Raw genomic sequence first — 17,858 nt, 5'->3', positions numbered from 1 at the left:
CCTTCCTTCCTTCCTTCCTTCCTTCCTTCCTTCCTTCCTTCCTTCCTTCCTTCCTTCCTTCCTTTCAGAAATGCTCCATGACAGTGTGGGGAAGGCTCCGCAAAGAGCTGTCACAAATGCCATTAAGTCAGGCCACACTTAGCTGCCTGTATTTCAGGTAGTTGCTAGGAGACTGGGTTGAATAATATCTATCACTGTCTCTTTGCCTAGTCAATGCTCATAACAATGTGAGGTTTAATAAGCGTGTGCTGTCCCTAGCTATGTGTTGTGGGCATAGAGTGTTCCATGTAGTCATTACTCTTCTCCAGGGGCACATTTTATAGAACTGTTCGAAAGATATAATCTTCACTGGCTGTGTTTCATTGCCATACAGTGAAGGAGAACGGCTTTCCTTTAGAAATATAACAACCAGCACCATTACGTTGAAACATGTACTAAAGGAAAAGCATATTTCTCTTGTGTGAGGATTCAATTAAGAATAACAGACAAAAAACAAAGGGCCTTGTGTTCTCACTAATGCTGCCTCATGGTTATAAATTCTCCATAAGAAATAATCAAGTACAGTGGGAACTCTGTTAATTACCTGCCATCAAATGTAATGATATGTGGGTCGGTAAAGGAGTAGCAATAGGCAGAAGGGAGATCCTTCACAGTAACCTTTGGGGAAAAAAGCAAAGACATTAAATCTGAGGATGAGGAATCCTTCAAATAATCGCAGGCTGATCATGGATCTTCTATGTAACAGACAAGGCTGCAGTCCCCTACTCATTACTTGGGAGTAAGCCTTGTTCAACACAATGGGGCTACAGTGAGGGCCGTAAAGATATTAACAGCACAATCCTATCCATAATTAGACAGAAAAAATGCCTACAGCTCCCAGTCTTCCCCTGTCAGCCATGCTGACTCTCTCTCTGTTCCCATGCAGGGAGCTGTACACATTTTTCCCTGTCTAACCATATGTAGGATTGCATTTTAAAGCATCTAATTTGTACTGTGCATTGTTACATGTCATAATTGTACACATTTAAAATTCCTGAATTGATTAAAAGTATTTCCAAATCACTTTTTTATCTGGCATGGGTTCCAAGATGGAAAATAATTAAAAATATTAACAATGCCTTGGGTAACATAAACTCGCAAAAATTAGCCAGTTTACATAGTTGATTTCTGGGCTTATTTTTCCTCCTTTTCTTCCTTTTATTGAGTTTGAATGAGATGGGTGTCTACCTGAACACTCTCAGGAGTGTAACCGTTCCACAGAAAATGGTCACTAACGATAGGTTCCACCACAATCCTGGTTCTTCTGTCTCCATCTTGAATCAAATCTGTCACAGCGGTATATTGGACACTGGCATGGCCACATGTTCCATTGAGGCAGGGGTGCAGAAGAAGATCCACGTGACAAGAAGATAGAGCCAAGTTTAAACTCTGATGATCATTACCTGTTCCAAGGCAGATGAGCCAGGTGTAAGATTTTCTGTTCAGAGATATAAACAGACTTAGAGCCACTCCTCTGACCTGCCCCCTCCTTGCATGGAAGCCCTGGAACTCAGAGGCTTCCAAGGCTGCTGTAAGGACCAGGACCTTCCAAGGTAAGGACCAGGCTGGAGCCAGAAGGGCAGTAGAAGTAGTGGACACAATCTGTACTTCCTGGACTTCTGATATTCCCTATTTCACTAGATGGGCTTTTCCACCTGTCTAACAAGGGTTCTTCGGAGTGGGAGGGAAAGAGACTGAAGGAGATTCTGAATGACTCAAATCCAGGTCTCTCATGTCTCCTCCCATCACCACCCACTGGAACACTTCCTTTCCACTGCCTCCTCTGGCCTTGGAGAAGCAGCCAGCACAGTTGTCTCCATGCAGACTGCAAAGGGGAGAAGTCTGGGATCAGATCTCTGACTCCACCTTCTGAGGTTGGAATGCTTTCTCTAATCTCAGAGCAGTTTCTTGGACTGTCCTATGATCCCTGAGACACTTTCCCAGGGATCGCTCTCAAAAGTTTTGTAATCCAAGGCAGTTTGAGAATTGATCTTGCTGGGGAAGGAAGAAAGGAAGCTGAGAAGTTACTAGTTCTACATCTTGCAAGTTCTTTCATATAGTCCCTCTTCCTGAGTCATCCCTCTCCCTCACAATTACCCCACATTATCCAGATGATAATCTTCATGCAAGCAATAAACAGCAGTAAAACAGCTGTTTGCACATGACAGTCACCTGTAGGAAAGAAGCAGTAAATACAATACCAAGAGCTTAATAAGATGAGCTCTGGAAAGGTTTGTTTTCACAAGCTTCTCCCCCTGACCTAGATGCACAGAATAATTATTCATTCAGGAATGTATTTATGGTTACATTTTGCAGGTGTTGCATAAGGCTAAGGATCAATGTTTTCCTTTGCAAGCCTCTTCTGCTTCCTTATAATGATGCTCAATCAGTTCTTTAATTCACTAGGCTTTCAACAGTAAGGCCGTTAAGCCTCCATATATCCTGAAGTGCCTGATTCTGCCTAATCTTGGAACCTAAAGCAGGGTTGGACCTGGTCAGATCTGGATGGGTGCCTGAAATGTTGTGAACTGCTCAGAGAGCAGAGCTTTAATGTAATAGTAGTAGTAGTAATCCTAGTGAGCCTACATATCCTAAAGTATCCCTAACACACAAACCCATATAGACTGATATAAAAAGCTCAGCACACAATCAGAAGAATGTTAAGTCAAAATGATTAAAAGAATAAATTCAAGGCACAATCCATTTAAAAAAAAACAAGTAGAAATTACCTTCTTCTACCGTATTTAATTTTAATGAGATTTTGCAGTCATTTTCCAGTGGACTAGCTTGAGGGCAAGGAATGGGAATTTTGCTCTCTATTGTCAGCTTGTATTCTTTTCCATCCTCTGATATGGTAAAGGCCTCAGGAATCAGCTGGGTACACACCAACACAAAGAACATGTCAAGAATGCAAGATAACTAAACACACACACACACACACACACACACACACAGAGAGAGAGAGAGAGAGAGAGAGAGAGAGAGAGCGAGCGCGCGCGCGCGCGCGCGCGCGCTAGCTGTCATTAAGACATTATTCTTCTGAAAACCTTGTCCTGATGGGAACAGAAAATGTCTTCCGATTATTTTATGTAATCTTTAAAATCAGTTTTTCCAATACAAAAGCAAACTATGGGTACTCTGACTACTTGGGATTAACAATTGTTTATTAGTATGGCTGGGTTCAGGCAACACAATCACACACATTCCTACAACCCAAAGATAATTCATGGTTGCAAGACAATCTACACTTAACTCATAGTGAACCCTTGCCTGTGCAGCATTGTGCTGTCTGAACCCAGTCATTAATAATAAAATTAAGTCCATCCTGCCCAAAGAGTTTTCATTAGTTTTAATTGCATGTGAAACCATCCAGACTGTTCTTTACCACACAACTGAATATCACTATAAGTGCAATCTATATCACTATAGATTGCTTGGATTCCCAGCTCCAAGGCTGGAAGACAGCCCTGACTTCAAAGCTGGGGATCCCTGTTTAGATCCTCTTCCTCCTGCCATGGCTGGTGTGGAGATAACTGCACCAGCTACTTCTCTGAGGTCAGAAAGGTGACCATGGAGAAAGGATTTAATGGGAGGGGAGGGGAGGGGAGGGGAGGGGCAGGAAGGGGAGGAGATTGGTACCATGGTGGCCTCAGCTTCCTCCCCTCCCCCTCCGCAATCCAATGCACTGATGCTAGACAGCCGAAATCAGTTCTTAATTGCTCTGCAGAGAGGTGACTTTCAACTCAGTACTAATCCTGTTCTACTTGCTATGCCCATAATCCTTCAAGTTTAAAGCCCCACTGGATTAAATCACTCATACTTAGTTCCCATTAAAATAACTGGGACTTGCTGTTTTGCCCGCCTTTGCAGCCAAGGGGATCTTTCAATTTTAAACCCCACTTCCAAGCCCCTTGAAGCAATGGGAGCTCGAGTTTAGCCCCCTCCTGTGGGAACTGTTTTGGATTCAATTCAGCAAAACAAGCCCAGCTCTTCCCCAGCTCTGCAACACCAGGTCTGGGGGCCTTATTCTTACTACCATGGGTGGAAGCTTTCTGCCATGGAGCTTTCTAAGAATTGCAAGTATTTGGAGTATCCTCCTTTTGCTACCTTTATATGGTGTCACTGCACTTTTTTATTGTCTACCAAGCAAAATTCAGTGACTTGGGCAAAACAAAAAAATGCACTATTGGTTTTCAGAATTCTTATATTACTGCAACAAATCAAGCAAGTGACTACTTGTCCTCACAGAATGAATAGTTTTAAACTTACCTTAATTCCCACAAAAAATTCCTTGCTCTCAATAAATGAGCTCTGAATTTCTGGATTTTCTAAGAAAAAGGTAGAACTGCCACAGTAAATCTATGGAAGGCATAAGATAATACTGTGTTTTTATTCATGTTTTATATGTTTTAGCAATTTTAGACACTTTAAAAGTATTTTAATGTATACAGTTATATGTATCATGAATCATTTAGAGATTATCATCAGTATATAAATCTATTTAATAATAGCAGCAACAATGGTCACAAAACAATCACCTGTGGATCCAGACTATAATATATGCCACTTCAACAGACTGCAATCCCAAGTGCTCATTTTCTCTAGATCAAGAGCTAGCTGGTTACTACGCTGTAACTCAATACTTACTACCCATGTTAGAGTTAATGAGTGAACAAGGGTGGAGGCAAGACAAAAGGTGCCATTTTCACTCAAGATCTCTTCTTGCTGACACCAGTGTATAGGACATGAAATAATCAGTTCAAGCTGTGACAACCCAGATTCATGCTAGACATCAGGAAAAGCTTCCTCACTGTCACAGCAACACAACAGTGGAACCAGCTGCTTAGAGATGTGGTGGGCTCTCCCACACGAGAGACATTCAAAAAGAAACTGGACAGCCATCTGTACGAGTGAGGATGACAACCCAGATCTTCAGAGTCCTAGTCCAACACACTAACCACTACACCAGACTGGTTCTTGATACATAATGTTGCTGAGTCCAAGAAAGGAAGGGAGAACCAGTGTTTCCTCCTTGCCAAGAAGCCAAGAGATTATGTTCAGAGTCAACATCAAAAGGAGTGGAAAACAAACAAGGTAAGCTAAGGTAAGCTATATTGCATTTTTCCTTGGGCAGTTCCCTTTATATCCCTGCCCAATTTCTACCATCACTGGGGAAACACTTCTGTGGGCTCACTTGCTCCTCCAGCAACACCTGCACCCCTCCCCCTCGCACGATCACTTTACCAACTGGCAACAACCAGGGTGGACCACAGTCCCCACATTTTGATGTTTTCTTAAAACTCAGCTTGACATGTAGGCTTTCCTTGAAGCGCCACCCCACCAGCCATGGTTTGTAGAACCCCACAGTGAGTGTGTCTTTACTGCCGACTGGTTTTGTGCTGTTCCATTGTTTTATGTATTGTCATTTTGACAATAGGGTGTTCTATATTCACTTCTTTGATACCTCAGTGGAAAGTGGCATACATATTTACATAATAAGTCAAACATAAAGCATGTCCTTCTTCTGAGAAGCTCATGGTGGCTCACACAGCTCCTCTCCTCTCCTCTCCTCTCCTCTCCTCTCCTCTCCTCTCCTCTCCTCTTATCCTTGTGAGGTCATTTAGGCAGGCTGGCACATCCTCAGAAAACTCCGTGGCTAAGCGGTTAGGACTTGCTGCCAGGATTCCTGGGTCCAAACTGAGCACCTGAGCCACCATACCACACTGGCCATCAGTCCACTCCCACCCTAAATCCTTGACAGCAAGTTATTTGTGTTCAACCTTTATGAAATTGCACTAAGATGCAAGTTAGAGCTTTGCTCTGGACCTGGAAAAATGTTTCTTCTTCCAACTACCAAGTCAGAGGCAGTAACCTCAACAAAACCAAGAGGGCAGGCAGATACTGAAAACAACCATCTCAATTCCAACTCTACAACCACAACAATGAGTTTGTTTAATTATTGGACTCACAAATATAAACAAGAACCTGGCAGGTAATGATGGTACTTCTTCCAAGAGAATTACACATACTTACACTTTCCTGTTTATAATTAAGTGCATATTCTTTGCTGAATATAGATTAACTTTTTGGACTTGTATTTAGAACATCATTGAGGGAATATAAAACAATAATATGGCACTTAAATATACCCTGTCTCCGAGTCTGATGTTTATACCATCCAGTTCTAAAAGTGAAAATGCCTGGACTGTTGTCTCTTGTTTCAGCTCTTCTTTGATGCCTTCAGGAGACAATCTGGACCAAGACACAATAAAGCCCACTGTGGTGTTTATAGAGGGAACATCAAAGGTGCATCTTAAGAAAATGCTGCCTTCCAGTAACTCTGCCACAATTTCAGGTGTGCTGGGAGGGGCAGGTGATGGAAGTGGCAATTGTGAAGGAGACAATTTTCCTAACAACAAAAGAAGAGAAGAGACAGGTGAATGCCATTTCAGATATGTGAAACAAAACACACGGAAATGAATAATGCAGACGCCCCGAGACAAGAAAAATAGTGCATTTTTCTACAAATCATTTTAAATCTGTAACTTGAAATCAATTGCCTCTGATTCTGGAGATAGTACTCCTTGTTCCAGTGTCCGTTGACCTGCCCCTGGGGCTTCTGGTGGTAGGATTAAGGTTGCTCACACATGCTTACTGGTCACCTTGCTTCAAGGAGAAAATTCATCTTTTTTTCCCACCACTGAATTTCAGCAGCAAATTGGTGGTGGCAAATTTGGCAGTGGCAGGAGGTGTTTAGTGGTTTCTGGAGGTCAGAAATTAGCTCCCAGAACTTGCCCACCCTTACCTTCAAAATATATTTACAATCAGAACAAAGCACTTACCGTTGCAGGATGTTTCAGTTTCTGTCTCCCCAGGTTGGCAGTCCTGCAGCTTGGCATCTGAAATAACTAGTGAAATATGTCTTACATTAATTTTGCCCAGATCTTAATGGGCATGTAGGTATATATGGGAGAAGGTGGGTCTTCAGGAAGCCAGGTCCTAAACCATTAAGGTCCTAAGAAATGTGGAAGTGTCTGCCGAAGCACACCATTTCAGAAATTAACACATTCTGGAGGCACACTTATTGCCATTTGAACACCATGAGAAGTGTATTTTGTGTTGGAACAGAAGCCATATTTGCGCAATGTTGACTGGCTGGCCGCTTTTGTCTGTTTATGCCTTTCTCAAATGCTAAACCTCTCCTGGGACTAAGTTATGGGACACAAAGCTCACTCACCTACACTGTTCAGTCCCTAGGGTCGCTATATTTAGAAATCTGAATTCACCCTAAGCAGGTGCCTGAGGATTAAAAGTTCAGATTATAAACTATTCAAGCTGCCTGAACTATTTAAACTTTTCAGTATGCTATAATTTTACTGAACAGCTTTAAGGTTTTAAAAATCCAATTTCATTTCTCTCTTTAAGACAGCTCATTACTTTCAGTTTAAGAAAGCAAGTTGGCTCTTAGTTTAATGTAGCAGTGAAAATGTTTTCAATATTTAAATTATTCTTCACCATAAAAATAAATGGTGTATTATACTATACACATTTAGAATTCCAGCAAACAAGTTGCATGGGATGATGAAGAGTGTATATGACCTTCACTGTCTACTTTTCTCTCATATTATAAAGATCCATTAAATTATAACTCTTTTAGAAAATAAAAGTAATGAAAAATAGTATTCTAGACTACTCAGGGTAAGTAACAGATACCCTTTTCTGCTAATAAAAATATTATTTTGTGTTTTAATTAAAACCCCAGGTAGCATTAAATTTAAAACTTCTTTTACTGCAAGTAAAACAGCTTTGGTATAAGACCCTTTCTTCTCGAGTCTAGTTTTCTGACATAAATGCAACTTTGCTTAATCTGCTCATCAGGTTTTCTGTTGGCCCAACACATACACACTCAGCACACAAATAGCTCATTTCTTCCGTAAATCTGCAATAATTTCTATAGCGACTTCCAGAGGGATATTTATAATTGTCACAGGAAGCATTGTGTGACTCTGTAAGGACTAACACACGCATCAAGGACACAACCCAATGCATGTTTAGGCAAAAAAGACTTACAAATTAAATGCTTGAAACTATCATTTCCAAGAAAAAGAATGTATCATAGCATCATAAACATGCATAAAATTGTGCCCTAAATTCATTCATTCTTGTGGATCAGGCAGCAGTTTTGTCCTAACCAAGATAATATATCCACCCATTATGTTTTGCTATAGCATCTCATGAGAGTAAACACATATTGTCAGTCCTGTGGATCACAACTGGAGGAATATAGCAGTTGTTGGAGGTTATTTTTTGGTGTTTTAAAAGCAAAAGTCATGCTCCACAGGCAATCTTAAACAGCAGAAGCCATTCTACTACCTTCGAATACTCCCACTCCAATCCATTGCACCCCATCAGTTCGTACATCATTCTATTGACCTCAATGGATGCCCAGGCAGGTGCCTAAGTCGTGCACACACACCTGCCAAAGGAAGGAGGAAGGAATGCAGGAAGAGACCTCTCTTGGCCCACCCAGGCCACTGCACCGCTGCGCCAGCACGCCTGCCACCCGGCTGCTCACCCACCTTGTGTGCTGAAGGGCCCTTTGCCCATCTCACTTGCCACTCTTCCCCCACGCCACCATACCAGCCCCATGAACCTAGAGACAGAGGTGGACTCCGTGGCACGGAGCTCCTTTATCATCTGTTCTCTGGACAGATGCAGCCTGACAACAGCCATCTATGTTAATCTCCTGTTTGGATTACTGTAATGCATCATAGGTAGGGCTGCCTTGAAAACCATGCAGAGACCAAGCCAAGGAAGCAAGGTTAATTACTGGGGACTGCTCAACATGACTATATTACGCCAGTAGTTTCTAATCGGCAGAAGCTGCCGCTTCATTGCCAGGTCCAATTCAAAGACTCTGGTTACATAAAGGACCTTTTCTTCCCACATATACCTGCCCAAACCCTAAGATGCCAGGGGTCCTTCTCTGGAAACCCTAACAAATGAAGTTAAGTGTGTGGCTACTAAGAAGAGAGACGTCTCTTTTGTGCCATCCTGACTGCAGAAAAAGCTCCCCATCGGACTCACCTAGAGTCTATGTTGTGATCCTTTGGTACCAGGTGAAGATCTTGTTTTCCAAGGCATTTTAGTCTTCCAGTTTCTCTTATTTTAAATGTGTTACTATATTTTATGTATTTGCCCTGCTGCCAGGTTTTGGTTATTTTAGTTCTATTTTTATTTTACGCTCTAGTTTTAAATTTTTATGTTATGCTTTATCATGTTGTATTATATGGTTTCAATACCTCTGAACTGCCCAGAAAGCTTTGGCTATTGAACGGTATAACCACAATATATTGTTGGGCAGTATAACAATATTTTGTATTGGCTATTGGACAGTATAACAATGTTTATTACTATGTAATAAATAGCCTCTCCCTGCTGGGATGGACAGGGCACGTGCCCTTCTCCACCTCTGCACGGAGAGGCTTTGGAAGCCAGGATTCAGTTGGCTATACTGGTGCAATCCCTATTTGCCAAGTGATTCCAGTACACAAACAGGAAAGGTCTAAACAGTCCCATCTCTGCATTCTTAGGCTGGGGAGGGGGAATTAGAGCAAGAGTGAGAGGTCATGTCCATGTGTGTTTGTGACAGCTGTGCATGTGTGTCTGCTGTTGCTGCCTGTGGTCCTTAGAGGAAAAAAGGTTGTCCATTAGGTATACTTCACAGGCACACCACACTTAATATATTCCATACCTACTGACATATGTATAAAAACATAACAGGAGACCAGAATGATGAGTGTTTCATTTGGAAAAATAAAGCTCATACATACTCAGTGATGCTGGAGCATGTTCTTTCTTACCTTCCATTGTGCTGTCACAGGAGGTCTTTGGGACCGACATCCAGGGTTCTTCTAAGAAAAATATGTAAGAAGCCCCCAAGCGCGAGACGGGTGCCACCTACTGGTGTGGAGGAGGGTCAGAAACTGCAGCCCCCAGAGGTTGAAAGGGACACACTCATGACCTGCTCATGGGCTTCCATGAATAGGCAGTTGACCACTGTACAAACTGAATGCTTGTCTGATTCATCTTATGTTCACAGGCCTGCTGTCCCACTCTGGTCCCCTGAGGGTCACTCAGGTGGCCACCTTCCCTGCCCCATGCCACATCCTCTTTCCTGACCCTTTGGTGGTTTCCCAGGTTGTCCAGGTCTTCCCCATTCTGGAAGGCTGGAATGCATTTCCTAAACCTTCCTTACTGGCAGTAAGAACTTTCAGCTAATATGCTAGTATTTTTAGTATTTCTGGTCCTGTCCCTTTTGCCTTAAGCCCATTTTAACTTCAACTCCACCCACCACTGGAATGCAGCTCTTGAAACTCTTTGGAAACTTTTCCAAGATGGAATTCAACCCTCGGGCAGAAAGAGGTCCAATGTACCTGCCCTAAAATTGCCCAGTTGCACCGCTCCTCACCTTCTGAGCAATATCCCATGCACCCCTGGGTAGGCTGAAGCAAGTACACAAAGAAAGCTCCGCAGTTCCTCACACTAACAGGAATTCGGAAAAGGCAGCAATCCATTGTAGTGAAGAAAAACTGCCATGTTGCACAGGCTGTTAAGCGTTTGATCTCGCCAGGTCGAGGCATGGATTCTGAATCTCTCAGAGACAACCAGACAGGGGCCTGTGTTCCACAGTGATTCATCTTTTAGCATCAAAAGCAAAACAGGGAAAAAATAATCAGTCACTGCAATTTATTGCCTCCACCCAAGATAAGTAAAAAACAGAGAAATAAAGAGCACTCTGGGTCTATGTACACCAGTACAGACAGCAACCTGTCAGCTATGTGTAACACCCTCTTTTGCCACCTGCTGAACACTGAAAAACAGGACCTGGACAACCACTTAGCAGGTCACACATGACCTGCTGCTAGGAAAGCTTTCACTAGGCCATTCATAAGCCGAGTGTCAGGAGCTGCTTGAATATTCACATGGCCACTGAACTGTAGGTGACAACTTTCTGCCCATGGCCAAACTACAGCATATGCCAATTGCACTGCATGTAGCTAAAGATCAGCTTTTTATTGACATCAGTGTAAGCACAAGCAGCCCCATTTAGGATCTAGACTGCCATGCACCAGGAGGGGAGAATTAATTCTTCTCCCCATAAATTCCTCTGCAAATTCCAGCCCAGTGTCTGAACTGGCATCCACTGATGTCAATAAAACCCTTTCCTCTTTTAACTTCCCAGCTTCCAATTCACTGATATCGAATGATTTCAGGGGGAAATGGTGCACAGGGGAGATTTAATTCTCTCCTCCCAGTGGTCTTAATCAAAACTGGGGATCCACTTACTTAAACGGGAATAAAGAGCTATCCTTCAGCTACAAGCTATGTGAGTAGCATACCATGTGGTTTGACTCTCAGTGATGAACATTCTGGTCTGTGTCCATCCTCCTTGGGTCATTTTTCAGAACAGTCCTGCAGGGTAGGAATTTACTTCCTACAAAGTAGTCCTATACTAGCAGCTATCTTACCAAATAGAAAATGTACCAAAGTTTGCCGGATTCTTAAAGATGCATATTTAGACAGAAAGAAGGTCTACAGCTTGCAGTGCTACTCAGCCAGATACGTGCATAGCATTGTGCTTTAAGTACATGATAAAGAGTCTAATGTTATTTGTTTTAAGAACTGATGGGCGGACCTTACACATAAGTTCAGAGGAGGCAACACAGATGATCCAGGGACTGGAAACAAATCCCTGTGAGGAGAAACTGAAGGAACTGGGCATGATTAACTTCAAGAAGATAAAACTGAGGGGAGATATGATAGTACTCTACATGTACTTGAAAGGCTGTCCCAAAGTGGAAGGACAGGATCTCTTCTTGGTCATCCCAGAGTACAGGACAAGGGGCTAAAGTTACAGGAAGCCAGGTTCCGGATGAACACTAGCATGGCAGAGCAGTACAACAATGGAACCAATTAGCTTTGGCAGTTGTGAGCTCTCCCACACTGGAGGCATTCAAGGTGCAACTGGAGAGCCATCTGAGAGGGGCGGTGTAATCTGGAGTCCTGCACTGAGGCGGTGAATAGACCCAGTGGCCCTCTGACCCCTTTCAACTCTGCAATTCTGTGATTCTGTGATATGCTTCCAGTTCTTTTTAATATCACAGTTGCTGCTGCTCCACCTTACCAAGGCTGTTACCAGATGGATGGTCCTAACACTACCAATCAAAACAGATGGAAGAGCGTAAGCAAAGGGTAAACACAGGAGGGCTGTGAATTAAGACAATGACATCTGGACCCTTTGCAAAATTATGTGAATAAGGCCCCATAAAAGCATCATCTGGAAGCGCCATCATTCTTTCAGTAGGAAGATGCAGGCGCCACCTATCCTTCTATGCACTGCTATTCTCTTGTTTTGGGTATCTTAAAAAGTTTACATACAGTGATAATGATACTGTTTGCATTAATTAATGATGCTGCTGTGTAAATCAATATACATGGGTCAGATAGATTTCAGTTTTTCCTAACTGAACCTGTATTATGCAGAAATGCATTTTATGCACTAACCCCACAAAAATGAGGAAAATGGAGGAAACTCACATTCACTTTATGCACTGATATAACAATTAGTTATAAACACATGGACACACACACACAGAGTGCACTCATCACATAACACAAACACGACTTCACATTGTAGAACACTGTCTTTAGGAAAAAACAAAATAAAGCATTGATATTTCACCAAAAATACTGATAAAACCTAGATAAGAGGACCTCGTGAGAACTAAATCATCCAGAGTACATAAGTAACACCTTATACTATGAAATCTGAAAGCCATGGGGAAAAGCTGGGAAGATAAGTGGATCCTTCCCCTAAGTTAGGCAAATACCATTGCCACTCAGTATCACTGGACACAAATTACTAATACAGACAACTAGTATCCAGCCATATAAGTGTCGGGAAGCCATGTCACCTGGAAGAATTGTCGCCTTTCCACAGATAAGAATATGTGGCAGTAAAAACATCATACTACATCTATAAAAATAGATGTAAGAGAACATGTAACCATGTAAGAGAACATACAATCATTGTATTGGTATTTACCCCATTGTCAACAATAAACAGAAAGAAAACTTAGTTTGACACACACAGAGAGAATACAGGCCAGAGAAACAAGATCTGCACTTTTAATGTGCTATATGACTAACCAATACGTGGTGTGACTTTTGCCTATTTTAGACCAATTTTTTTTTCTTTTTGTTGTAGACTTGAAATATTCAAACAGAAATTAGGATGCTGCAATAGTTTTTTCAGGCTTGACACTTGACTAGCAGAACAGTTATGGTGTAAACCCAGAAATAAGAGCTAGAATTTGAATTTATGGAAGATGTCTATTTTTTTTAAGGAGTCTATACCATTCAACAGTTATTTCTTAGAGATTTAATGAAATGCAGCAATACCTCCACACACTTGGTTGGCATTTCAGCCTGTTTATCAAAAAGCAGAAAGCGGTACCATCCAGATTCCAGGGAATGGTCACATATTAAGTCCTGAATAGCTGATTGCTGAAGTTGTGTTGAATCAAAATCAGTGCTTCGGTATGGATTATGAAGGATCTGATGACCATCAGGAAGACATTCTAGAGCTGCAGAAATATTGAAGAAATTAACATTCTGATTTCTACATCAATAGTGTCATATTGGTTTCAAACACATTTAGCTACATTGGGTGAAGATATACCACCGGTCAAAATAAAAGCATTTCTTGCTAGAAGGATTTCCATTATATTCAGTAAGGTCAGTTGTGATCTTTACTCATGTTGGTTAAAAACGATGTAGGTGAAATCCAGATCACTTTGTGTACATGGGGAAACGTCTAGTCCTCTAGAGGGCTTCCCTCTGTCTTCTGGCAGAACTTTGTGGGCATTTTCCTAGCACTACTTGGAGATGCTACAGATTAAACCTGTGACTTCTGCATGCAAAGGAGATGCCCTACTACTGAACTATGGCCCCTCTCAATGTCATATGTAGAGCCTACATTTCTAAGCAAAAGTCTTCAAAAGAATTTCCAGTGAATTGGTCTATTTAGCGCAGTACAGCCTAAGTTAGTGGCAGTGACTTTTCAGTGTATCAGACAAGAGTGTTTCCCAGTTTCATTTGGAGATGCCAGAGACTCAAGCCATGACCTTTCACACATGACACCATTCCCCCCACTGGTCTGCAACCCTTCCCAAGGAATCTCTGTCCTTTAGCTGCAGAATCTTATTCCATGCCATAGCAAAGATGCCCTTCCTCAAATAATAGTGGATAGATAACCAACACACAAGAGATACACACACTAATGTGTGACTCCATTAGGTGTAGGGGCACCATAGAAATGAGTGAATAAACTAATGACTACTGCTATATATGAAAAACAAGATATACACACACAAACGATGAAAGGCTGCTGAATAATATAAACTGAATTTAAACCTGAGGGTATTTATGTCATGTTGACAAGTGTTGAAGAATCAAAACATTGCTGTGTCTCTGACACTAACACCTGGGAAACTGACCAACTTGACTGAAAGGTAAGATTATGTTACTCAGCTTTTAGACACCAACATTAAACACAGAGTATCCATTTCGGGGCTGTGAGGTAGGAGGGCCGCTTGCAACCCTTGGCCTAATTTTAAAGTTCTCTGCAAGCAATCTGTTCAAATCCCTGGCAAGCGTATTCTGCGCTTCCACCAGCAGTCCACTAGGCAAGAACAAAGGCGGCAGAGAGAAAGAGGAAGTGAACATGTGAACCCCATACATCACCCTCCAAGGGAAATAGGGCTTCTAGAGAAAAGATTCTCCACCTCTGATCTAAACCACAGACTTTGATTACAGCTGGTAACTAAGGAAGAAAACCAGGAATCCAATCATTAGACTTTTCAATGAGTGTGCAACTTACCAGCTGGTAGTGTTAGGTTATATTCACAATATAAATCTCATTTAATTGCCCATTTAATATATCATTCATTGATTTCTCTGAAACAGCATGTAAGCACATAATGAAGGGAACAGAGGACACTGCAGAAATGACCATCTGTAGCTAAAAATTTGAAACACAGTATTAAAAAGAGAGAGAACCTGCTTGGAGTAATCAATAGACAAGGAGGCAAAAGACAGCTATTAATGAGTCTTTTTTCTGTGAGAAGCTTAGGTCAAAACACAGCAGCTGTGTGAAGTATGATTAAGTTCGGACAACAGATTAGCTGCAATCAACAACTGAGTGGAGGTTGTCATTGAACTATGGATGGTCATTGCTTTATCATGATCTCATGCTGTCTAAACACAGCTGGTGTAATAATCATGGTTTGTTAACTGAGAATAACCCATGAAGAAAACCAGTGGTTTATTCGTCTAGTGTGAAATTGTTGTTCTTGGTTAACAAACTATGGTTTATTCTCTCAGCTGGATTCAGACAACAAGGTAACCCATGATTCAACAACCCAGGGTTTGATGACAACACTCATCCCTTGAGAATGAATTATCATGTTGTCTGAACACAGTCTATGTGTAACTTTGTGGCAATGTGTCAAATAGCATTTATATACTTGTTTCTCACTAAAGCACATAGGAACAGAAGCATATTTTGGCAAACTGTTTTATCAACTGTAAAATCAATTTAAAGTTTCCAAGCTAATTGATAAAAAATAATTTTAAGACCTTGTGCACGTGTGAGGCTTGGCCTAGATTTTCACTTCCCACTGGTTGGTCAAGTTGAAAGCAATGGGATTTAAAAGAGACATGACAAATCTGTTCTCCCAGCGTAGTAATCCAAAGTTAGTCTTATACAGAGTAGGCTTATTGAAATGAATGAGACTTAAGTTTGCCACAACTAAATTAAGCCTCATTCATTTCAGTAAGTCCACTCTAGATAGGACTAACTTTGCATACTACTGTTGATTTCCATGGAACTCAGTGGAGTCTTACTGGCAGCAGAGTCTCTTGTCCCTTTGCAGCACATAGTGTATGCATCTGTAAACAGGTTATCTTGTATTTTTGGGTTTTAGAAGTTACTATTTACAACACCTTTCTCTTTATACATCAGATCAGGTCCATATATTCATTCAGAGTCACTAGCTTCTCCTCAAAAGCATACCGGTAGGCAATTCAATAATTATCATCATTAGTAACAATGATTAGCAATACGATTGCATTCCTGAAACCTATCAGTCCCATCATCCCCTCAGGGTGCCACAGGCACAAAACAAAACAACCAATGGGTATAAAACTGTGGCTTGTATGCAAGGATAATCTAAGTCCCATTCATTTCAATTCACCCTCAATAGGCGCAACACTGAATACAACTTTGGTGGAGTTTTAAAACAGGACTAGAAAGCGGGAGGGGAAAATATAACTTGCCGAATCAAACTTTTTTCGACAGAATTACAGCAGCAAGCGCGGGCAAGCAGCTCCTTTTCTGCTTGCCCGCGCCAAGCGGAAGATGCTCACGCCACCCCGCGCCTTACCTGGTTTCCTCTCCCGCGAGCTTACCTTGCTGGCAGCGCGCTTCCTGGAAGCACAGCAGAGCCACGCACAGGGAGACGACGCTGCCCGGCGAGCGCATGGCTGCCCTTCCCCTGGGGGCTGCCCTGCACGCGGGGAAGTCGTTCCCGCAGCTCGGCGCCCCAGCCCGAGCCCGAGCCCGCTGGGGAGCAGCGGCAACAGGTGTGCTCGGCGCCGCTCTTCCGCCCGAGAAACGCGGCCGGGGACCAGCGGCGCTCTGCCCGCGGCGCGGCGCAACGCTGCTGCAGTTCGCCCGAGTCCCGGGACGTCTGGCGCGCCCTCCCCCCGCAGGCCGTCCTGCCCGACAGCAGCCGGAGCGGCAGCAGAGCTGGGCGCGGGCTGCGCGTCGGCTGCTCCTCACGGAAGGCTCTAGAGCAGGGCAAGCGGCCGGGATTTTGGCTCTCCGCTCTTTTGAGCCACCCCCCCTCATCTCGTGCCTCCTGGCTCAGGCAAGCTCGCCGCTCCTGCTTGTCCCGTGGAGGGCGAGAATTCGCACGTTTGCAACGCATCGAACGCTTGCCCTTGTTTACTTCGTCGCTTCCCTCTTATTTCTGTGCATTTCCAGACCGTCCAATAGCCGAAGCCCTCTCAATAAGCCGTGGGAATGATTAAGCCGCGGTGGTGCAAGGTACCAAAACGATCCGGACTAGCCCCACACACCCCCGAGAGAAGAAATGCATATGTTAATTTTATATGCTTTAAACTCTCGCTCGCTCTCGCTCTCTGTGTCTTTAAAGAATCCTGTCTCCTGAGGTCACATCTAAGAGATGCATGGCCATGGGAGGTGAAGGAGGGCATTTCATTTTAGGGTGGGGGGGGGATAGTTCAGTGAGGGAAAGGGCAGCAGGTGCTGAAGTGCGAGTGGGCAAGAAACCTAGTAATCCAGGGGGATCAGGTGTGCCAGAGATCAGCGGGGCCCCTCCATCTTCATTTCAGTAAGTGATCAAGAACAGCAAGTTGGTGGGGCGGATGGCCCCACAGAGATTCAGGGCCGAAAAGGAAAGCTTTGGTGCTCCAGCTCTGGTGGGACCCTTGCAAGCACATTCTGTGGACTAAGCTGCCAGTGTGTGTGGTTTCATTGATGTGGGAGAAAGATTCTTTCTGGGTACCAGAGAGCCCTACTGCTATAGCCATGGTTACTTCAAGATGCCATGAGAAGAAAGTAGACAGGAACAAACAAATCAAAAGCACTGGGCAGTGTCCTATAGCAGTGATGGTGAACCTTTCAGAATCCGAGCACCCAAACTGCAACCCAAAACCCATTTGTTTATCGC

At 43.0% G+C, this 17,858-nt stretch overlaps 1 protein-coding gene across 1 annotated transcript in view; it reads right to left on the bottom strand.

The window, feature by feature from the left end:
* VWDE (von Willebrand factor D and EGF domains) overlaps positions 1-17,093 on the bottom strand; it is a 39,890-nt gene extending 22,797 nt beyond the window's left edge. Inside the window, exons 1-9 of the mRNA XM_044428960.1 lie at positions 16,573-17,093; positions 13,504-13,723; positions 10,511-10,739; positions 6,882-6,947; positions 6,189-6,448; positions 4,309-4,398; positions 2,769-2,913; positions 1,228-1,442; positions 588-657 (exon numbers count right to left, since the gene is read on the bottom strand). Coding sequence (XP_044284895.1) covers positions 588-657; positions 1,228-1,442; positions 2,769-2,913; positions 4,309-4,398; positions 6,189-6,448; positions 6,882-6,947; positions 10,511-10,739; positions 13,504-13,723; positions 16,573-17,093 — 1,816 coding nt within the window. The remainder of the gene's footprint in view (positions 1-587; positions 658-1,227; positions 1,443-2,768; positions 2,914-4,308; positions 4,399-6,188; positions 6,449-6,881; positions 6,948-10,510; positions 10,740-13,503; positions 13,724-16,572) is intronic.
* Positions 17,094-17,858: the final 765 nt, after the last annotated feature.

This window comes from Varanus komodoensis, unplaced genomic scaffold (genome assembly GCF_004798865.1).
Source record: "Varanus komodoensis strain SLA01 unplaced genomic scaffold, ASM479886v1 scaffold2, whole genome shotgun sequence".
Classification (NCBI taxonomy): Eukaryota; Metazoa; Chordata; class Lepidosauria; order Squamata; family Varanidae; genus Varanus; species Varanus komodoensis.
This window is presented reverse-complemented; position numbering and strand designations above follow the sequence as displayed.